This window comes from Pagrus pagrus, assembly GCF_965226575.1.
Source record: "Pagrus pagrus genome assembly, chromosome: 1".
Taxonomy (NCBI): Eukaryota; Metazoa; Chordata; class Actinopteri; order Spariformes; family Sparidae; genus Pagrus; species Pagrus pagrus.
The window spans coordinates 28,790,193-28,814,098 of NC_140185.1; the positions used below are offsets into that span (position 1 = coordinate 28,790,193).

Sequence of the window (23,906 nt, forward strand, 5' to 3'; positions counted from 1 at the left end):
CCCAGTCCCGCCGTAGGTCTCGCGCCGGAGACATGATGACAGCGCGTCGGATCAACTTGCAGCCTGTTGGTGAGGAATCGTGAGCGGGTCTGTCCCGCTGCAGCCAAGAGGTGAGTCGCATTTTCTGAGGGTTAACTTTACGTTAGTGTGTTCCGCAGGTAGGGCACGTCACCTTATGAGGCTTCTTAATGATGAAAATCAGACCTTCACTGTCCGCTCGGCTGTTGCTGATGCTGTTAGGAAGCCGGAAACAGTCACGCTGTTAACGAGAGGGGGGGTTTAACTGTGGCGCTGTGGCTTCTAGCTGTAAAATGTGCCAGTTTTGCTGGAAAATACGTCCTTTTTCATCCCTTCTGGTCATGCTCATATGTATATTATCACTATTAGAGGCAGTTCACATTTATCCACAAACAATTTCTTTCACTGTCAAAAAGAAAAACTTCGGTACACTTTCTCAAACCTGTCTAGTATGTTATAAACAGATAAAATGCTCAGCCACGCAGTCTTTTATTTCTTTTTTCTTCTTCTGTGCATTTTACTGTAAAGATTTTAAATACAGACTCAACTCACACTCCAGATGCAGCGCTGCCTTAAATTGATTAATCCTGTCCAAATAATTTGGCTGCTCCCCAAAACATTCAACCCAAGAAACAACCAGGTATTTCAGTGTGTTGCTCTTATGTAATGAGCTTAATGATTGTGTTTTTACTTCCACTTGCTGCCTTAGTTAGTAACAACGTGGGATTATATAACAGAGTGGGTGACTTTGGTACATTTATAAGAAAACAGTATGCCTTTTAAAAAATACTTAAAAGATGATATATCAAATCCATTAAATAAAGCAGGGTCTTGAAAAAAAATCTGAAAGAAAAGTAGAGTTACTGCTGTTTGTTTGTGTGTATACAAAGTGTGTGCATGTGCTTCTTGTGTGGACTCCTGATACAGCTCATAACATTTGATGCCGAGTGTGTGTGTGTGTGTGTGTGTGTGTGTGTGTGTGTGTGTGTATGTAGTCATTTCACATCTAACATGGCCGATGGTTTCAAACATTTTGATCACACAAACACTTGCTTGATGCAAATCGTGATGATGCAGCTGAAAGGTTTAAAACCATGCTACAGTACACTTGCAGCCAGATTTTCACGCCTGTAGACAACACACGTTCCCCTGGAGCTATCCAAGATATAGAGAGAGCAGAAAAAAAAGGGAAAAAAACTGCTCAAGGACGTGGAGCAGGATAGCAAACTAGCAGGCAGGGTTGAAGCTTTGTAGTGCCTTCCATCTGACCTTTTCTTTACACTGACTGCATACTGCCGTGTATGTAGACATACAATCACACTATATCTGTGTGGTTGCCTGTACTGTTTCACCGTAACTCACAGCTGACAGTATTATCCAGGTGTTGTTGTACTGCAGCATGCTTCATAGATTCACGTAAAGGTCGCAAGTTTAAACAGGCATGTATACAAAGAAAAATAATCATTTGCACATAATAATTCGAAATTCTGTGTTGTGGCAGCCGAGTGTCAGGCCAGTTCAGTTTGCGTGGGGACAAGTGTGATGATGTGTAGCTGAATGGCCGACGGAGGGGTTTGCCTGCCTGACCAGTTGGCCAGTTGGCTGGCTGGCCATCGATCCAGTGTCTGTTGAGCAAACTGTGAATGGGTGCATTTAATGTGGGTCAGTGGTCAGTGATGAGCCCACACTGTGTGTGTGCTTGTGTGTACAACTGACACCCCTTTGCATATGCGTTGCAGCGGGTCAGTGATCACAGAGCATCTGCAAAGCTGAGAGTTTTTCTCTTGTTAATTCTCCAGTTCGGGGCTGAAAGAGACGCTGCACTGACCAGCTGACACTGCTCCACATGTCTCTGCCTTATCGCTCGCTCTCACACACACAAACGTTACCACTGGAGAACAATTTTGGACATATTCATAGGCATGCATTCACTTAACTGTGCATGTGTCTGTTTTTGTGTGTGTGACTGTGTAATATGATCATCTATTGAATGTGGGGTGGAGGTTGGACACTGCAACCCTGCATGTCAGACTGAACAGAAAGAAAGAATAGCAGGGATGCTGGATGTGTTTGTGTGTGTACGACTGGTATGTGGGCCTGTCCAACAGAGAAAGAGCCTGGGGTTCTTATCTGACCTCTCCCAGGACGACCTCTCACCCCTCAAGACAAGCCCTTTGTGTCCACTGAGCATGAGCCCATGGGAGAGCGTGTGTGCGTGGGTGCCTATACGTGTGTGCGCATCCGCATATGTTTGTGTGCGTGTGTATTAGAGGTATAGGCCACATCAAAGTCTTACTTAAACATTGTTATCTGGACTCACCTTTGACCTCTGCGGTCATGAGACATCCCTGAAACTAAAACACCCATGCCCTCAAAGCAGAGAGCGCATATGTGAGTTTGCATACATTAGCAAGGAGCTAAGCAGGACATTACATTATCCTTACACTTTCTTCTATAAGGCATACCTTTGGTAGCATATAATTTGATGCTAACAATCATGTCCAGAATGACCCGGATTAATAAAGCTAAGAGTGAGTCTTTATTTGTTCAGCTTTTATCCTTTGACAGTGAATCTGTAATTCTAAAAACTCCTTATAAGTGTTAAAATACATAGTATAAAAGCAGTGGTGTGGTAGTTAGTATCATCTGTGGATTGCATGGGGCTGATATTTTTTTAAAAGGACTCTAACTACATGTAAGTATGTGTGAGGAGGTTGTGTGTTTGAGGGTGGTGGTGGGAAGGGGGTCCAAGGGGTCATAAAACACCACAATAGTGTCTCTCTCCCCAGGGTGAAAGAAAGACAGAGAAGAAGAGAAGGGGGAGGAGATGAAAGGATCTCCCACTTCCACGTGAGGGAGAGACGAAAGGAGGGGGAGATGGGAGAAGAAAAGATCAACAAAGCTTCATTACAAGTTTTGCATTCTGCTTATTTCTATCACATCTGCTGCCGCATGTCTTCTTTTCTGTGCCGCAGGGTTTGTGGCCAGAGCCCAAAGTGCAGTCTTCAAAATGCTTCTTTTGTCCAACAGGCCAAAACCCAACGACTCCTCATTTACTGTCATTAATGGCAAAGTCAAGCAGCAAATTTCTCTTTTAACAAGTTGGAACCAGAAAATGTTTGACATTTCTGCTTGAAAACTGACTTTCAAAATAGCTGACAATTAATTTCCATTGACACATCAATTAATCAACCAATTGTTGCAGTTCTAATCAAAACCTGCAGAATCTTTTCTCTTTGCCATTTTACAAATGATAAATATTTGGCAGAAAAGCCTGTCTCCAAAAAACGTATAAAATGGCTTCAGATTGAGACCTACAGTTCTTAGTTATTTGATTACCAGTTGGTCAGAAGTTTAGGATTCTGGTCAGGATTCAATAAAAGGTGGAATACACCTCTCTGCTTTCATCTCCTCTCTCCCTGTTTCCCTCCCTGTCTCCTCTCTCTGGTTGTAAAAAGATCAGTCTGCTTTTTGGTAGAAGGTGTGATTACTTCCTGTCAGTGCCGGCTGTGTTATGACAGGGCTTTTTGTCTTCCATCCTCTGTCTCTCTACAAAGTGGTGCAAGGCCTTAAAAGTCTACGCCGCTTCTTTACATATGAAAGTGTGGAAGCAGAAGGTGGCTGGTGAGGTGTGTGTGTGTGTGTGTGTGTGTGTGTGTGTGTGTGTGTGTGTGTGTGTGTGTGTGTGTGTGTGTGTGTGTGTGTGTGTGTGTGTGTGTGTGTGTTTGTGTGACAGAGGGGAGAAAGAGAGACTTTGTCTGTGTGTTCATCTCCAACATGAATTTCAAGAGAAAAATGGGCATGGCCTGTTTCTCAGAAGTGCAGGTTATAATACTGAAGCATGAATATGTGAGATTTAAGGGGAATTAAGGACAAAGATTGGTGTATTTTCAGTTCTAGTGTGCATCTTCACCCGAGCTGGCTAAGCTGATTTTTTTTCCCTAGTAATTTTATTCATTTGTCTTGTCGAGGGATGTTCCTATTGACTTTTCCATAACATTTACATGAGAGTTTTAACGTAGACTACTTGACGAGTCTACAGTAAAGAAAGTATTCAAAAACAACAAAAATTTAACCCTATTAAATTGTCAGAAAAAATATTGCCTAACATCTTAGATGCAACAGTTAACCGGGTTGTATTTGTTATATAAAGCAACATTTGATAAGAACGACATGGCATTGCAGTGCAAATTATGTCAATATGTAATGTAGATTTGTACTTTACACTAAGTTTAACTGACTTGTATGTCTGTTGCCAAGTAGCACGGGTAGCAAGGTTTGATTAACTAGAGGCCTAATGGCACACATCCCTAACTTTGTCTTTCATAAAAGAAATTTCAAGTTTTCACAATATTGGTCTTATTTTTGTAGTTTGGGCCAAACCTACAGTATAGCATTATACCACAGAATGAAGTCTTCACGCATTTATCAAAAGCTTTCATAGATAAATATTACAACCCATGACTCAGTGTTGAATATAACCTGGGCATAGCACAAATAAAAAGTCATACAAATGTGGAGCCATTTAGGAAATGAAGATTCATTTTTGGCTTTGAGCAGGTGTTAGGATTTCCTCAGCTACATTGGTTCCTGTATGGAAAACTGGTGGTGATCCAAGCTGCTAGAAATGTTCCTCCTTTAACTTTGATTTTGCTGCCAAGAGATACAAGAGTTTGTAAAGCAATGCAGCACTTTGGAGACAGAGAAAGCTTTGTTTTCATTCATCTGTGCGCCTTTATATTTAGTCAAATCAAAGTGATGTTGTTTGTCTAATATTGTCTCCGATTTGGCATGAATTGCTGTTGGTCACAAGACTTGTGGTTTTGTAACAGATACAGTCATCACTCTGAGGAGAAGCTGTAGTCCTGCTAGCTTGAATCGTAAGACACAAACAGCTTTAAATCTGTAATCTGACAGGCTAGTCTTTTCATTAGGCTCGTTAGCAAGATGCTGACATGTCATTGAGTCTATTACCCCACAGTTTCTCAGTCATGTGTAGCTTCTTGTGTGTGTGTGTGTGTGTGTGTGTGTGTGTGTGTGTGTGTGTGTGTAGCAGCCAGCATATGGGCAGTCCAAGGTTTAGAGGAGGGGGATTAAGTTGGTGTTTACAATCCAACCTTGTTATTTCCCTCCTCACTGACCCAGTTTTGTTTGCTGCACACGTGTTTGGGTCTGAGACTTAAGTCAGTGTTTATCACACATTCGTTCAGCATCTTGCTTACGCACAAGCAGTGCTTCTAATTTTTAAATCGAAGATGGCAGCAGTTAGGTGCACCAGTCGTGTGTGAGGTGTCATGCAAGTGACAAACAAATGATTCAAGTCATTTAAAGTGCATTGAAAATGTGCTTGTGGTGATATTCTTACCTTAACAGCAACAACAACAGTCTTCGTCGCAAGTTTTGAAATAGTATATGGAAAGAATTGCTTTCTTTGGCTGTTTCTCATCTGTTCGAGAGCAAGATGACTGAGGCAAACCAGGCCAAAAAAAACAAAACAGAGAATGATTGAGAGAGAATCAGGGAGAGAAAGAATAGGAAAACAGTGAGTAAGAGGGAATAGAGTCTAGGTCAGGGTGCCCTGACTCTGTCAGTGCAGCTGATTTTATGGCATGCTGTCTGGACGGATGCCATCCATGAGTAACCAGTGTTTATGTGCGTGCAGGCCTGTGTGTGCTCCTGTGTGAGTAAATGTTTTGTTCTGTGTTTGTGTGTGTTCATTGGTGCATGTGTGTGTGTGTGTGTGTGTGTGTGTGTGTGTGTGTGTGTGTGTGTGTGTGTGCATGTGTCTGTGTGTGTGTGCATGTGTCTGTGTGTGGATGTGTGTCTTAGACAATTTTTAGGAGTACATCTATCCTCATTGTCAGAGGACTTCAAAAAGTGTAAACAGACCTTCTTTGTATTCTTTCTTTTATCACAGAGTCCTTTTTACTATCACAGCTCTTTCTTGAAAGACCTTGTTGATGAGATACCACTGTAAATCTGTACTTAAAGCGCCTGAAAGCAGCATAACTTCAACTGGACACATTGGATTTTGGTGAATTGTTAATGCAAACGCAAACAAATTACTGTGTGAGTTTGTGAGAAACTTTTGAGTGTCTAACACAAGGTTACTGGGTCCTTTTGGCAGGACACTAATGGGGAACTCCTATGCGGGCCAGCTGCGGACCACACGCTTTGAAGAGGTCCTTCATAACTCCATTGAGGCGTCACTGAGGTCGAACACTGTCGTGCCTCGGCCTGTCTTCTCACAGCTCTACCTCGAGTCAGAGCAGCTGTTGGCACATGATGGTGGGTTCAGCAAAAGTGTAAATTTCTTCCCATCTGAATCCTGATATTGCATCTGTTTCTGCTTGTCACTCTTGTTCCCCAGGACAAATTGTAGAGCTGCATTTTTAAATTTTATCAGGGTTCCTATGGATCCTTGAAATCCTTAAAAGTTTGAAAGAAATCAAGGCCTTGAAAGTTTTTGAAAATAGACATCAATGGACATGAGGCATTGAAAGTGTATAAATGTATATATTTTGAGCAAGAATAGAAATTAAAGTTCTTTTGATACTTTTTTTGATCATTAGTACATAAATGTGTTCACACATTCAAGCCTCTCTCTCTTTTCAATTGTTGTCTGTGAGCTTCTGTAAAGCCTGCTAATTCTCAATATAAAATGCTCAGTGTTGTAATAGTTATTAACCTTAATTCATGTCTCAGACTAAGCCATGTTGGGTCCTTGAATTTGAGGGAATTGTGCCTGGAAAGTCTTTGAAAAGTCGTGGAATTTGATGTTTAAGAAAGTAGACCAAACAATGAATCTACCAATTGTAAAGAATCGGCAGAATAATCAATAACATAGAAAATATTTGTTATTTGCAGACCTATACAAATATATGTTTTTTTGTGTGTATGTCTCCAACAGGCCGCACAGAGAATGATGATGAGGATGATGAAGATGGATCTGAGTCTAACAGCCCTCCAATACCCTATCAGATGAAGCCCCCACCTGAGGGATGCTGCACCACAGATGGTTTGTAAACATACACATGTATGTACTCAAAAACATACAGCCCCAGAGCCACATATATGAAGGGAAATATGATGAGTGTGGTTGGTTGTGCATTCTGCTGGATATGCAGTCACACAGCTTGCAAGGGTCAGTTCTGTAGATTGTGTGTTGTAGTTGGAGGGAGAAAATATGATTCGGGTGTGCTAAAAATCTCAATGACAGCAGATAAATGGTAATGAGCAACAGAAAGCTGTTTGAATACTATGTTTTCATACTTTTCTTATTTCTGCTACATTAAGACAACATAATCTAAATTTTAAAGAAAAGTTACCACATCATTTAGTGAAAAATGGCCGTCCTCTCTTGTCTTTTTCACCAAACAGGCTTCTGTCAGGCGGGCAGAGACCTGCGTCTCTCCTCGCTGGCATCAGACCCACTGGATGTGCCCCAAGGGTTCATGTTGGTCGGGGTGAAGTCCCCATCCCTCCCTGAGAACCTGCTTGTGTGTACCGTGGACCGTCGCTTCCTGCCAGACGAACGGGGTCACAACGCACTGCTGGGTGAGACAGGAGACTAACAGAGACACACTGCCATCACTGTTTGTCGAACTCTTTTCAAGAGTGAGAAAAGAAAATTGATCTACAGACTAGATTGGACCCTTAGCCTAGCTTTGCATCAGCAAGAAACATAAACAGTTGTTATTACTCTTAATATGAATGTTTAACTATTTGTTTAAATTTGATCACATTGATTTGTGACAGTATCGAGATGGTTTTGTATGTGACTGTATCAATACAGTTGTAATCATACATTTTCTGTATGCGTGCTCCCTCCAGGCTTCTCTGGGAACTGTATGGGCTGTGGAGAGAAAGGCTTTCGCTATTTCACAGAGTTCTCCAACCACATAAACCTGAAGCTCAGCACCCAGCCCAAGAAACAGAAGCACTTGAAGTACCATCTGTACCGAAACAACCAGGGCGTGCTGGTCAAAGGAGCTCCCATCTGCTGGAGGGGATACGGTAGGAGATACATACATGTGTTGTATTTGGCAACTGAAGTGATTCCGAGTTATTTAAAATGTGTTACAAGCACTCATATTTGTTAATTGATTAATAACGCTTTAGTACGATAAAATAAATATAAACATATTATTTGTATTTTAGCACTAGGTGAGACTGCAATTGAAAAACATTACTTTCAGATGACCGTATGGATGAGTTATTAACTGAAAGGAAAGATCATACCTGCTGGGAAGAGTCAGGTCTTAATCATTCTGCGTTTTTAACCGTAATGCCATAGTTTTCAAATATAACTGTGTGAAGTGAACAAGTAAACCAAGTGAAGAAAAACATCAATATGAATAGACCACACGCACAATTTATGCTGTAGGATTTATCTTAAATTTAGGCTGTAGTGTACAAAAATCTGACTTGTATTGATCTGGAAGCTCTGGGTGTATGGGTCTGACCAGATGGACAGGTAGTAAAGCCTGCAGGACAGGTGAAAGGTGAGAGTACAGAGTGTACACAGAGGCCACAGCCTGGAGGTAACCCATCAAATTAAAATGGTGCAAAAGGACACAGCCTGTGAGGAGGGACACTTACCCTGTAGATATTATGTTCTCTCAGTGTTTCTAATCTTATCCTGTTGTTTCTGCATGATTCTTGTTTTCTATTCTTTTCTGTAACAGGAAATAAAGAGTAAAGTTTAAGAGTTTACAGTAAAGAAAGTCAGACCCTGGGGTATCTGTGTGGTTACTTAAATGGAAATTATGCTACCTGTCTGGTCATCTGTCAGTGTCAACCCTGAGTAAAACCAGTACAGGGTTAGGGCTCATTCCTGGCAAAAGGAAAACTTTTCCTGGACTCTTGCTTTGGTCTGAGCAGGGTATGAAATAAGAGAAAGAGAGAAGCATACAATGTTATTCCTGCAGACTGAAGCAGAAACAGTGTTCACATTTAACGTGTGGTCGCTCTTAAAATCCCTTCATACCAGTCATTCACTTCACTCACTCCTCCTCTGCTGCAGCACCATTTGTTTTACCTTTAACACTCCAGAGCAGTGTTGTCATGTTAAGTCTAGCCTGTTTCAAGACGCAGGTTTTTCTGAGTTATCTGTAAAAATTGCTGAAGAGGTCTTTTTGCATCAGACCATGACCTTGTTTCTCTGGAAATTTCTGTTTCCCTTGATATCAAACAAGTTTGTGTGTCTGTGTGTGTTTCAGATGGCAGGATGAGACAGATGGGGTCCAGCCTCTCAGAAGGCCATGTGACGTCAGATGAACATCCACCAAACATGGCACTGACTCACCCGTCACACACACCTGGCAGCTACACAGGTAACGCACAGCAAAATACACAGAAATGCGGACACGCTTGAAAAGCACAATCAAGAATGCCCTGTGTTCTTTGGTATAGTGATAGACACCTGTAGCTCACATAAACAAGCAGTGGCAGAGAGAACGTAACAAGTAACACTCGCAGAAATATTTTTCAGGAAAAAAGTCAAAGCCTTTATTGTTATGAATTCATTTTCTCTATCTATCATTAAACAGCGGGATCAGGATCACACGTAGACCAAATTGGTCTGCCACAAATAGCTGACGTCCCCCACTCGTTGACAAATGGCAACCATGCTGTTCCTTCAATCACCCAGCCTCAGCCTCAGTCAGGACCTGGGAGACCCTCAGCTACAGGTATAGATTGTGCGCACTGGTGAATTCAGCTCTAAAGCATGTGTGTATGTGACATGTAATTTGAAAGATTGACACATTAGTTTTAGTTATGTTATTGGAGCTTTGCATACTCTCCATTACAGCATCAATGTGAATGAGAAAATCCTGAAGATGAAGGTGTTTAACAGTTGATCTCATCATTAGAGGGGTTTTGTTGCTTTTGGCCAAACAGAAACTATATTTTGTGCCCTTTAATTTCTGGAGCATCCTGATTGCTTAAAGGTCGTTTAAATGAGAAACCTGAGCCCCTCTCAGACATGCTCTTCACTCCACAAATATTATTGCAATTTCACAATCAAAAGTTTAGAAAAAATTTCCCAGCAATAGACATGAGCATATCATCTTTTTCATAAAACTTTTAAATGATGTGTCACAAAATAAGCTCCTCAGTATTAACCTGAATACTTAAGGTTATTGTAGTTATGTAGTGTATTGTTATCATCTAATGTGTAACTTTGATCTGATTTCTCACTGTTTTCTGGCTTTTTGTGTGCATGTAAACATGGTCAGTTTGTGTCCGTTGTCATTAAGCCCCTCCCCTGGGTCTCTTCACACCTCTGAAAGGGAGAGCCAGCCTAACAGCATATGTGTGTGTGTGTGTGTGTGTGTGTGTGTGTGTGTGTGTTATAACAACCCTGCTATACAGGAGCCAGCCAGCTGCATAGTGTGTCGGGGGTTGTCTTTTGTCTTTCTGTCTGTCTCCCTCCCTCTCCCTCTGTCTGTCACCTCTATAACCCAGGGTTGTAAAATTCCCGCTCCGTCTCATCTTTTTTCCTGCTGTCTCGCTGAATGAAAAGCTTCCTTCCTGCCGATGTTGTTTTTTTCATGACCCTTTTAACAAGTGGAGCTTTTATGTGTTTCCCAATTGCTGCATTTCAACAGGGAGGAAGAGGAAGAGACGGGTTAACGTTTGACTAAAATACAGCTGTTTTCCATTACTGTATCGACAGAAGTCCATCCTAAAGCTTCATTTAGAGCATGTTCTGTTGATTTGTGGTTTATTGGCATTTGAAAAGTGACTTCTTTAAGCTATACAGGAAAGTGTAGTATGGTATATAGTATATAGTATAATAAAGTATTTTCCTGAAGAAAACTGAAATTGAAGAAAGCGATAAATCCAAAAAACAACAAATGAAATTGCCTAACTTATGTGCAGCAACAAGATCTTTTTTTCCAAGCCAGAAAAAATGCCAAAAAGGGGAAAAAAATGTAATGTATGTATGTACATGGTAGGAGTGTAAACTACAAACTTTTAAGCTAATATGCTGTATGATGTTATTTTTTAACCTGCAGGTCCCCATACAAATGCTGGACCTCCAAAAAAGAGACACAAAGGCTGGTCACCTGAGTCATCTGCTAACAGTCTGCCAGAGAGCACTGGGAAGACACCACCATCTTCATCAGTCTTAACAACATTATCCGTTCCCTCTGTCATCGCAACCGGAGCAAGATCAGGTAGAGACATAGATACAGAAGAATATATCAGAAAAACATGTGGTTGGAGATATTTATTTAATGCTGTATGTGTGAATAAGATTGTGTGTTGTGTTGCCTTCAGTGTTTCTGTGTGTCTTTGTGTAAATGTAAATGTGTTTCTGTGCTTTCTCCAGAGACTGCAGCCCCGCTGAGTTCATCGCAGGGGTCCTTGACCCCACTCGCTCCCTCAGGGCTGTCTGTAACAATCCCTGATCAGCTGCTACACACCTGCAGACTACAACCTGTCATCTTTAAAGGTCAGATGAACAATTATATCAGTGATTTATGACGACAGGGTGCACTTTGTTTTTCTTAAGCAGCCACACACACACCTACAGCACAGGCAGTTGTAGATTATTAATACCATTATTTGACTGACTGATCAGTCAAAGTCCTTCTTGACTAGTTGGTGTTTGGTATCCATTTTCCACCCAGCTGTCAGTGCTGGACTTTCTCAGGCAGGTGAACAGGTGAGGTTTGCAGTAATCACCCAACAGATGGTCATTTTAGCTCACCTCTCCTCACAGGTTAGAGGTCAGCTAAAAACCCGAGGCTCTCTCTCAACCTTTTTGCCCTCCCCTCCACCCTTCGCCTCCTCCACCCTTTTCACCCCTTTGTATCACCTATCAACTCATCCACCTTCCCTATGCTCCATCTACTTTTTATGTAGTATCGTGTGTACTTTTCTTCCTGTTTTCCCATCTCATTCATTACCTGTCTGCCCTTCACTTCACCACCCATCTTGTAATTTGCTGTGTTCTCCACCACTTTAGCTGCTCTTTGTGTCTCCAGTCACATATTCCTATCCCTGTTATTAAACATTTCTCCTTTGGGAGTATATAGAACTGCATTTTCCCACCACTTACTTGACTGATCTCTGTTTGGGTTTGTTGCAGTTTAAGACTTTCATAATGTAACTGAAAAAAAACATTATATACCTGCAAACAGCAAAATAAAATCTATCATAGGTCATGATAAAATATGTTCTTTTAAAGAGTCTTTATGTTTTTGTTTGCGATAGCTACTTTTGAGCCCGATGGCACTGACTTGTATATCCAATACATTATGATTGTCACATTACATCTCTGCATGTGTTTTGTGGAATGGTAACTTCTAATTCTCTGCCACCTCACTGTGTTCATCTATTTTATCTGTCTGCCTCTCATTGACACAGGACACGGCCCACTCCCTCAGCTGACTGGCAATGTCAGTGAAGTGCTCGTCAGTTCTCTCCTCCAGAGTTGTTACCTGAGCTCCCAGACACTCCCCAGAGTCTACCAGCACTATGGACCATCACCCATTCAGCCACTGTCGACTGAGATGCAGATTCTTCTTACTGTCTACTACCTCGTTCAGCTAGGTCAGTCTTAAATCACAATAAATGCTGTAATCATACACAGTGGGATTGCAGAGAGGAGGCAAGTGACTGAGCCTTAATGATGTCATTGCTGTGACTCATGATGGCCACTGCGAGGCAGAAAAAATAACATGTTCAACTAAGCTATTCAATAAAAATGTATTTGAGACTTCTCTTCAGAATACTCACTGTGTTTCTTATGTTCATCCAAGGCCCTGACCAGGTGCCCCTGATAGAGGACTTGGAGCAGATATTCATGCGGTCATGGAGGGAGTCCCACCTCAGCGAGATCAGACAGTACCAGCAGCCTCAAACACCGGCCACCCAAGGGAGGCACTATGGCATAGAGGTGAGACAGGGCGTCTGTCCTAGTGTAAAAAAAATAACTCAAATAAGGAAAAACAAGAAGAAGTAAAATGTATGCTTCAGGCAAGACCTTAAGACCTGTTGTGCATTTAATAATAATAATATTTTATGTTGACAGCATTTTTCATACATAAAATGCAGCTCAAAGTTTTTACTGTATGTCGTCACAAATAAAATAAAATTGCTAATCATTTTCGTCTCTTTCTCCAGACACCATCCACTCTGCCTGGACTCCCCCAGCATCTGTCCTTACCTCCCCAGAGCCATCAACCCCTGACCCCCAGCCAGCTTCCCTGGCTCGCCCAGCTGGCTGCGTCATCCTGTGGAGAGGGTGTGGTAGTGTTGGGGGAGCATATTGGATCTTTGGCTCAAGGCATCCAGCAGACGTTCAGCAGGTTAATGGAAGGACGACTTGACAACACTAACTATGTGGTCATTATTGTTACTGCACCGGGTCAGGAAACACAGTCCAGTGTGGTCGTCACAGGTGGGAGTTGAGTTTTTATATCAGTTTGAGTGTTGTTAAGTTGTCCTGAGAACAAGACAGAAAGATTTAAAAGCAGTTTTTTAATTCTGGGTATTTATGTTTGTGTGTTTCAGGTAAACATCAGTGTCGCGCCTTAGCAGAGAGTATGTTCTCCCCTAACGAGGGTCTGAAAGAAATCAACCACCAGCTCTCCACCGGTGTTGCCCAGGAACTCATCCACTACTGCAACTCCCTCGGACAAGGTGTGTACGACTGTCTGCTCGTTTGTTCATGCACATCTGTTTCTGCGGTGCATTCATATTAATGTGGCCTTGCTGTTCCTCAGATGGTGATATGGACTCCCTGCTGGACAGTGCCACTGTGGACAGCAGCGAGCCATCTCCCTTATCCAGCAGTCAGGAGTCAGCTGAAGAGAGGAGTCTTAAAACCACACACAGTCCAAAGGATTCACACACACAGTGTCCAAAAGACTCACCAAGCCCTAAAGAGAGAGCTTCAAGTCCCAAAGACACCTGTTCAGGTGAGAAACAGACAGATGGAAAATGTCACTGTGTATGTAATGGATATCCTTGCTTCACCACAGTGTGAAAACACCCTTTTAAATATTGCTTGGATAAGATGATAAACTTTTGTTTTTAGGCAGCTGTCATGTAATCACATCAGGTTTTCCCATAGCTGTAATCCATACTACTTCACAGTTTTGGGCTAATGATTTCTACCTAGTAGCATATAGGATCAATTTAAAGCTTTCCATTTGCTTTAATCTTAATTATGTGTTTGTATGTGTGCAGAATACTCCGTAGAGTGGCGTGAGGTTCGGCCCATCCAGCTAGCAGTCGCCAGGAAGCTGCTGTCGCATGTTTGTGCCATAGCAGACTCCAGCACACAGAACCTGGACCTCGGCTCCTTCGACAGGGTCAGCTTTCTCATCCTGGTCCCGCCCTCCGAGGTCACATTTCAGCAGACCGTTCGTCATCTCTGGAGCTCTGGTTAGCTACATGATGATTTCTCTGTCAGCAGTTGTTTTTTGTTTCATTCTTCTTGAGAGACAAGGAGAATCATTTTATTTTGTGTGTGTGCATGTTGATGTATATTCACTCTACCGCCGTCTTTCTCTTTGTCGGTGTCTCAGGTGTCCTCCAGGAGCTTGGGAGCTTAGACCAGGACTGTGTGTCTCAGCGGGAGGCTGAGCGTTACGTGGTCAAGATGGATCAGTGCGCTCATGCCCGAATTGACAGCCTCATCCAGGAGGCATACAGCAACTCCTACACACTCTACATCCTGGTCCATGACCACGCCCACTGTGACATTAACAGGTGTGTGTGTGTGAAAAAGAAAATAAGAGAGAAATCAGAAGTGATGCAGCGTTATGGCTGTGTCTGCCTGGTATCAAGTGTATTGTCTCTCTCTCTGAGTCTCTGTCTCTTTCTCTCATTCAGTGCATCCTGCAGTAGCTCAGACAGTGGTTTGGGTCTGGTGGACCAACTGTTAAACTCCCGACAGGTCCGAGATGCTCCAAACATCCTAATTCTCCACGTCACCTCCTTCCCCTTCGCTCTGCAGACACAGTTCACTCGCATCAGCCCCTACAATGAGATCCACTGGCCCTCTGCATTCAGTAATGTAAGACAGATAATTGTGTGTGATTGACTGGGAGTTCACTTGAATTTGTGCTTACCCTAACATTGCGTATGTGTGTAGGATGTGGACCTGTATCACGAGAGGACGCGGTACTTTGGCGTGTCAGAGCTTTTAGAGTCGACACGTTCAGGGAGCAGCCTGCCTCTGATGCGTTATGATTCCTCCTTTGAAAGCATGGCATCTGCTCTGGAAGAAAGGTAGCGTAAACACACACACGGTTCACAAACACACTTCACAAAGAATTTGGACTTAACTTGCAGATGGGCATGTAAAAAACAAGAGCCTTACAAACTCTGTCTGCTAGGTTCCCTAAACTGCACAGTGCTGTGATCCGGACTACAGTTCTGATCCAACACTACTGCGTAGCTCTGATGGCGGCGTCCGGCAGAGTCAGCGGCTCCCAAAATCTCCACAAACACAGCTCTGTGGAGACCCTTGAGATTGTGCAATCACTGCTGACTGCCGCCCAGCAATGTCCCGCCCACCACGGTCACATGGTCTTGCTGCGGATCCCCTCTTTGGCTCTGGCAGCGTGGGCCCACCGACGGCTGTCCAGAGTTAGGAGGCAGCTGGGTCTGGAGGAGAGCTTTGAAATCATACTGGGGAATCCAAACCAAGCTCTGAATATTGGACAGAGCTTCACTGATCAGATCAAGGTGGGGATAAATTAAATTTGCAAAGTCTGTTCCTCTTTTTAAGTGCTATACAAATAAAGTTTATTATTTTCATTATTATAAATCATTTCATGAATAGATGAGCTCACAATTAGAGTGATTAAAAGATGCTGACTTGTGTTATTTGTTCTGCAGACATGGCTGAAGATCCAGGATGCTGACTGGGTTCCTCGGAGCTACCTGGAGTTGGAGGCCCTTCCCTGCATCCTGATCCTGTCAGGAGCTGAACCACTGGGAGAATCACTGCCCAGGTACACAGTTCTGCTCATGAAACTTGAGTTTGTTTGTTCCCAACCCCTCATGTACTGTAGTTTCACCACCCAGTTTTTCTATGAGGGGAACCTGTAGCAACATCTAGATTATCAGTCTGTACTAATTGGTACGTGTAACACCATTGTTTTTCTCAGGAAAGCGACAGAAGCTTAAATACATGTGTCCTGGAGTTAAAAACAGTGAATTAATTTTGCCCACAGGTCGTTGAAGTACTGCGATCTTAGAGTGATAAACTGCTCCTACCTTCAGCGAACCACACTCGAACAAGAGCTTGGACTGGCTGCTTATCTAGTGCGGGCAGAGTCACGACCCCCACACAATCCCGGACCAGGGAGTGACTTACTGGAGAGCGATGCAGAGAAACTCAGCAGCACTGACAATGAGGAGGAAGAGGGACAGGAGAATGGTGAGATGAGATGAACTGATTTTAAAATATTTTAAATGTCTTCACTGATGTAGTGGCTAATGTATTTTCCTCTTTCCATTTGCAGGGGACTCACCTCTGTCTTCCAGCCAGCAGCTCCAGTCATGCCCAGACAGTGGAGGTTTAGATCCCTTCCCTGCCCAAAGCACTGCCTCTCCAAATATCCAGAAAGGGACCATGGACACCATACAGAATCCCTCACAATCACAGACTCAACTTCAACCCCAGCCCCCATCTCAGTCTTTTCCATATCCTCAACCTCCACTACACCACCAAACCCAGGCTCAAGTGCAGAGTTATTCCCAGGCCCAAACAACCTCCCAGCTGCAGCCACAACCACAAATTCAGAGCCAAAATCAGCCATTATCTCAAACAAACTCCTACCCTCAACCTCAACCGCTTCCCCCTGCACAGTCTCGCCGCCAGCACTCCAAATCCACCTCCTCTGGCTCTTTGTCCCCACGAGCCTCCTCTCCTCACCTCAGCTGCTCCTGGGCGCGGGGGGTGAGTCGCCCGCCCTCTGTGCTGCTCCCCCGTGCCCTCTACGATATCATCACAGCCAGTGACAGCAGCGGGCTCCCAAGATGTACTTCATTCCTGCCACACATGTCAGTCGCATGGGCAAGCAGCTTCAGGTAAAACTGACACATACAGTATGATATACTGTAGATGTAACATGACATTAACAATATTTAGAAGTTTCATGGACTGCTAATGCTATGCAAAGTTGGCATTATTTGAACACGTGTAAGTAAAAAAACTCAAACATAGCAAAATAGTGATGTAATAGTCTCTTTCAACTGTAACCGGAATGGACATTAAGTTGTTTTGTTCTATAATGTAGTTTCAGTGTGTCCTGGAAAGATTCGATGCTGGAAGTCTCGCTAGAAGACATGTTATAATGAACTTTGTCTTGTAGGCCCTTGCTGAGTAAAATGATGACGTGTACAGAACAGTCACTGTACTATCGCCAGTGGACAATCCCCCGCTCCTACCACATGGACAGCAGCAACCGCACCGAAGGACGAAGTGACAACTTTCACCCTCGCAGGCTGCTGCTCAGTGGACCCCCACAGGTACTTTCTGCCTTCATTTCTTTCTTTTATGCAAAGACAAGCTCAGGCTCTGCTTGATCTGTAACTTCAATTCCTTTTGTTCCTTCCACGGTCAGGTGGGTAAGACAGGAGCGTACCTGCACTTCCTGGGTATTCTGTCCCGGATGCTGATCAGGCTGATGGAGGTGGATATCTACGATGAAGAAGACATCAACTACAGTCAGTATATTTGATGCAGTACCTGCCATTAGTCCGATGCATTTTATATATTTTTGTTTCTCCAACTGTTTTCTGTTAGTGAGTGTTTTGCTTTCTAGGATTTTGTGAGGAAAAGATTTGAATCTACAATATTCCCCGTTCTATCAACAAATGTGCAATGCTTGTAAATGTGTTTCTTATTTAGGTGCCCAGGCAGAGGGGGTGCAGTACCACCCACCCAATGCTTCCTGGCCAAACCCAGACATCATGAAGACGATACCCTTTGACTACACCATCCATGACCCCAAATACGATGACATCAGCTCTGTCTATGGCCCTGGATATAAACCCAGTGCTGAGGGTAGGCACAGTCATAACACACAACCACAAGTATATTCACAGGACATTCATCTTCTCTAAATGTTTGTTGCTTGTAAATCCAAACATTTCCTCAAAACTACCTTTATGTTGTGCTTTTGTCCTCATCTGTCTTTGCCCCTGTTGTCTTTCCAAGGACCGCCTGTTCGTCAGGAGGATGTGTACCTACGCAGGCGGACTTCTAGGATCAAGCTGTCTAAATATGCAGCCTACAACACCTACCACCACTGTGAACAGTGTCATCAGTACTTGGGCTTCAACCCCAGATATCAGGTGAGCAGGACACAACAAACACACAATCTGATGTCTTTAAAAATGTGAATGTCACAGGCGATGCTGAATGTCCTCTCTAACCTTATGTTCAGATGTATGAGTCAACACTGCATGCCTTCACATTCACACATCTGCTGCTTGGGGAAGAGATCCAGCTCTACTTCATCATCCCAAAGTCTAAGGAGCACTACTTCAGCTTCAGCCAACCAGGAGGCCAGCTGGAGAGCATGCGGCTGCCACTCACATCTGACTGGGTAAGTCCTTTCTTAGTGAACTAGCGAATCATAATACACGTGAAAATAGCAGAAATAGTGGTGAAACAAATAAATCAAATCAGCTTACTTTCTAAACTTACTTGCTGAACAAATGCTGCAAGGTGTCGGGGGAGGCTGGTTCCAAAACAGTTCAATGATCCAACAAGCATTTCTGGTGGAGTCTGCTGGCACCTTAGGCTGAAGATCACAGCCGTTACTGAGGATATCAATAGTTTACCTTGCCACTAAATGCTCTACAACGTTCCTGTCATGATGAAGATAAATAAAAACAAAACATTTAATCAAATTTAAGGTGGTATGCATGAACCTTTGAGCCTTCTTAACATAGCAGTAGAACAGTGATATCGTTAAACATTCAATTTCTGTTTAGAAATGTTATTATTGTTAAGTCAATTCCTCCTTTGTACTCACCCACAGACCACAACACATTATCATCGCATTTCAGTGGGGATTTTCAGAGTTGACCACAGTGCAACACCCGTAAACTCCACTAGGTGGTGCTATAGGCCAGACTATGGGTCAGATCGTCCTGTAGCCAAGTGGATCAGAGTTCATTCTTGAACATGTTGCACAGAAGATTTCTGTTTGAGAAGATATTTTTGTACATTTATCGACACACTGAAATAACTTCTGGTCACAACCTCTGACCACCACACTGGCCTTAAAGCATCTGATCATATCAGACCCAAAACTGCTGATTTACTATACATTCTTGCTTTAATAGAAGTCAAAACATTTACTAAGCTTTCTTCATCTTTTCTCTTCCCTTCTGCCTTTTCAAGACTATGTTGAAATGTCTAAATATATGCATTATATATTGTATTTACTATTATTTTGTCATGATAGCATAACGTGGTTTTTTTTCTTCCACTACCTCAGAGCCCAGACTGCATCAAGAGTCCAATCTTCACCCCGACAACTGGCCGTCATGAGCACGGCCTGTTCAATCTGTACCACGCTATGGACGGAGCCTCACATCTACATATCCTGGTGGTCAAGGAGTATGAGATGGCTGTGTATAAGAAGTACTGGCCCAACCACATCATGCTGGTACTGCCCACTGTCTTCAATGGAGCTGGAATAGGTATGTAACTGTTACTACTTTCAGGATTCCTGCCCTCCTAGCACTCACACTGACACATACAGTACTGAAATGTCAATATCAACAATTTCTTTCATGATCCACCACCTAAATAACTGATCCCCAACCTGTTACAGGTGCTGCTCACTTCCTGATTAAAGAGCTTTCGTATCATAACTTGGAGCTGGAGCGCAGTCGGCGTTTGGAGGGAGGAGGCCCAGCAGGTGACGTCTGGCCCTTCATCATCCTGGCTGATGACTCCTGTGTTATGTGGAACGCAGTGGACCTGGACGCACGCAAGTACGTACATACATACACATTACACGAATACGTCTCTAGGAGAAAATAGCTGTTACTTGCAGTTGAAGAAAGAATATGTTTATTAATTTTATGCATTAGTTTTGACATAGCCACTGTTTGCTTTTTGCTGTCGTTAGCGGTCCAGTGGAGCATGCCGTGTCACTGAAGCAGGTGTTACAGCACATGGAGGCCTGTCCAGACCTGGCCCACTACGGACTCTGTGGGATCAGGAAGTGGAGCAGCCGTGGACTAACAGGTCAGGAGGTCAATGACACAATCTCAGAAGCCTCGAAAAAGTCAGGAACCATTTAGACAACTCAACAAGTGTTCATAAAGTTTCCATGACACACCCAGGGCAGACTCTACTTGTTTTTGATGCCTCAGATATTATCTGCAGATATAGATTGTTATGTCTTCATCACCTTCACTGGTTGCTTATTTAGACTACAGATATTTTCCAAGCTGTATCTCACATCTTTTTATTATCCAGTTCACGGCCTGTATGGCTGACAAAATCAATGTTTTTTAGTGTTGTAATATTGCATTTTAGCTTTGTTTATCACGATGAGGAACATATGAATATTTTTGTGTGATTAAGTGGAATTAAGTGAAATTAGAATACATTTAAACTTGCAATTTATTTTGTTTCATCCAGGTAACAAACAGAGGGAGCCCTTCTCCAGAGGTCACCTTCATGACTTCCTCCTCCTCAACGTGGACCGGAGTCAGAACGTCCAGTACGACCAGAACCGCTTCACTTGTCACGACGTGGACTTCACCCTGAGGCTACACAGCGCCGGACTGCTCGTCTGCCGGTTCAACAGCTTCAGCGTCATGAAGAAGCAGATCGCAATCGGTGGATACAGGACATTTATCATCAAGACCAAGGTAGATACTGACACGTGAAGCACATCATGTATTATTCACAGAGGGGAATAAAGAAACTGATTAAAAGAATCTTGTAAATTATTCCTCAGTAACAAACAACCAATTATTGTTCAAGTGAATTGCATATGGTTTCCACATTCAGTTCCTCAATTTAAAATATGTATAACAGAAAGACGACACATCATGTTATTTATAGTATTTATAGAAGTTGTGGTGTTGTGGTTATGAAAGATATTGTATTATTAAACAAAAGTTTGATTTTTCTCCAGATGACAGATGTTCCCACCTCAGTGGGGCCCTCGCAGTATGTCTGTGCTCCAGACAGCAAGCACCTTTTCCTGGCTACACCAGCTCAGCTCCTACTGGAAAAATACCTCCAGCACACCAGCCAGAAGCTGTTTCCACTCAGCACCAAGAACTACACACACCCTGTACTGTCTGTGGACTGTTACCTCAACCTGGGACATGAGGTACACAGCACACACACAATCACAGCGTATTTGTTTACAGAAAATCATCCACCTTTAACCATTCCTTAGATTTCAACGTACAATATATAAACACTCTCCTTTCCTCCTGCAGGTGACGGTGTGTTTTGTGAGTTCCAGGCCTCATTCTGTCAACATCAGCACCACGGGGCTGCTGTTCAGTGGCCTTCTCCTCTGTTTCGCCGACTCCTTTGTGACTCCTGGCTTCCTCAAGAAGTTCTCTTTCCTCAAAGGTACAAAGGCAGACCAAATACAGACAATGAAAACATATACCGGTATGTGTGTTATAGGTGGCGCATATGTAATGTTGAGTGCCTAAATGTGGTACATGTAGCATCTTCCTAACAAAAAAAAAACATTACCAGAACAACATTGTGTAGCTCTGGCTGTGAGAGACGGTGAGGAGGGCATCCTGAAGTAATTTTGAGTTCCATGTCATAGTTAAAGTCTCTGTCCCTCTCCCTCCTGTCTGCCTTCCTGTAGGTGCGACTCTGTGTGTCATCAGTGCAGATCGTAGCTCCTTGAGGCAGACGGTGGGCAGGCTGGAGCTCGAGGAGGAGTGGAGATTCAGGCTCAGCGATGAATTCCAGACTGCCAACGCCAAGGAGGACCGACCGCTCTTCTTTCTGACTGGAAAACACATATGACCGAAACACGTGTATCAGTCGGTATCACGATTGAAATCACTTTCGTTGCCAAAGAGAAGAAATGTAATGAGTGTTTTTTAACGAACTAACGGGTTGTGAATGGACAATGCAAGATACGCAAAAGACAGTAAACTCTGCATATTACGCTACATAAACGCTGTGGATGGAATATGAAACTGATCACACACAAACAGGACTTGGAGGTGAGGTCCCGATCTAGGCTGCCAAAATCAAGAAGGACACATTCATCGGGTAAAGGTCATCGTCTGAAGATATTCATCTTATCTGGCGAGGGAATCTGTTTTTATCGGGCCTTTATTGAGGCGTGGTTGTCCTGTGAGTAAGCAAAACATTGTTGAGGAAACATTCAGTCACAAAATGGTATTGTTTGCGTTTAGTGTGTTTTATGTTACACTCCATAAATCAATCTCACTGTAACTTTATAAGAGTAATCAAACTAAAATAAAAAACACATATAATCTAAAAAATACACTTTGTACATCTTGTACAGTACAATACAGTGCATTCAAAGGTGAAAGATGAAATCAATGCATTTCTTCTCCTTACACTCCGTAATCGCAGGTGCTGCTTTTGTATGTCTTCATGTGTGTTTGCAGGTTTGGCTGTGTTCAAGTTTTTATAGTACTATCACAGTGTTCTGCACACTCCCCTGCAGGTGCACACAATATGAGAAGCTTTTAAAACAAAAAAAACGTAGACACAATCATGTGTGTGCAATGGTAGCCGATTTGGCAACAAACATTTTTATTGGGCGATTTTACAGGTTTGTCTTGCATGTCTGTTTTTACATATGAATATTTTGAATATATTTCGTCAGATTTGCAGCATGTAAAAAAAAGTGCACATGAAACGTGTGTACATTTATTCTTTTTGTATGTAGAACATTTGTTATGCTTTGTACTCCATAGACTGTGTGGTGATTTTATTTGTGACCGTTGAAGAAACACAACTCCACTTTGTGTCGGCAGCATGTCACAATGTACACTTCTGTATGCCTTTAATTGTATAAATGTACAGACATTTTACATTTCTTTTGTGTTTCGTGTGTGTATGTTCCTTGTATTTATATTTCGAACACAGAACTGGACAGATTGAACTGATCACTCTAAACTTCACAATCCACAGATGGTTCAAATACTTTGGATCGTGGAGGTTTGCAGCTGAACGGGTGCTTATTACTGTCAGTACTGTCAACACAGGCCAGAAGCAAAGTTAATTTGTTCTTGACATAATGATTTTGTAGCTTTTATAACCAATCTTACAAGAATAGCTACTAAGTACAGCATATAGCATCAACTGCCCACTGTATTTTTAAGTAACAATAATTTGTATATACTTGAGTCTAAACTGTAGAAAGGCATCCTGGCTGAAACAGACTTAAGTGCACAAGGATCTTGTCCCTGTCAGGCAGAGCTGTGTCCTGCAGTGCCTTTACCAGTCTTCAAGAGATATCTGAGACTGCGAATGGAGCTTCTCTTAGCTTGAGTATCAAAAGCAGCGAGAGTTAAATGGCAAATACGCTTCAGTCACCACACTGCTGCCTTCAGATGCTGCCTCTGTCCCCACATGGAAGCTCACTGGTGTGTCTGCATGTGATGCGAGGTGACTTCAGAAAATATTTGTGTTTTCTCTCACAAAGTCAGCGCTACACAGACGATAAAAACACACAGAGACATGTATAGATGGTGTCTGTTCAATGTTTGCCCCGACAGATTTGATCCATGTGTTCATGTGTTTAAACATATGAAATGTCATGTCGTCAATTCACACATCCACAATGCATGTATGTTTGCTAGAATTTGTGTGAATGAGTGTGTGTGTGTGTGTGTGTGTGTGTGTGTGTGTGTGTGTGTGT

General features: G+C 42.8%; 1 protein-coding gene across 1 annotated transcript; it reads left to right on the plus strand.

The window, feature by feature from the left end:
* Positions 1-23: 23 nt before the first annotated feature.
* On the plus strand, positions 24-23,081 carry greb1 (growth regulating estrogen receptor binding 1). Its single transcript, XM_084349388.1, has 34 exons — positions 24-110; positions 6,146-6,306; positions 6,929-7,036; positions 7,399-7,575; positions 7,852-8,034; positions 9,240-9,353; positions 9,570-9,710; positions 11,043-11,204; positions 11,360-11,482; positions 12,400-12,585; positions 12,795-12,931; positions 13,159-13,435; positions 13,549-13,677; positions 13,761-13,955; positions 14,227-14,424; positions 14,568-14,751; positions 14,875-15,058; positions 15,137-15,273; positions 15,381-15,732; positions 15,886-16,001; positions 16,224-16,429; positions 16,515-17,082; positions 17,367-17,523; positions 17,619-17,721; positions 17,906-18,061; positions 18,215-18,351; positions 18,444-18,605; positions 19,506-19,710; positions 19,845-20,007; positions 20,145-20,263; positions 20,663-20,895; positions 21,165-21,365; positions 21,478-21,616; positions 21,867-23,081. The coding sequence occupies exons 2-34, from the start codon at positions 6,153-6,155 to the stop codon at positions 22,028-22,030; spliced, it is 5,970 nt and encodes a 1,989-aa protein (XP_084205514.1). The 5' UTR covers positions 24-110; positions 6,146-6,152; the 3' UTR covers positions 22,031-23,081.
* The last annotated feature ends 825 nt before the right edge of the window (positions 23,082-23,906 follow it).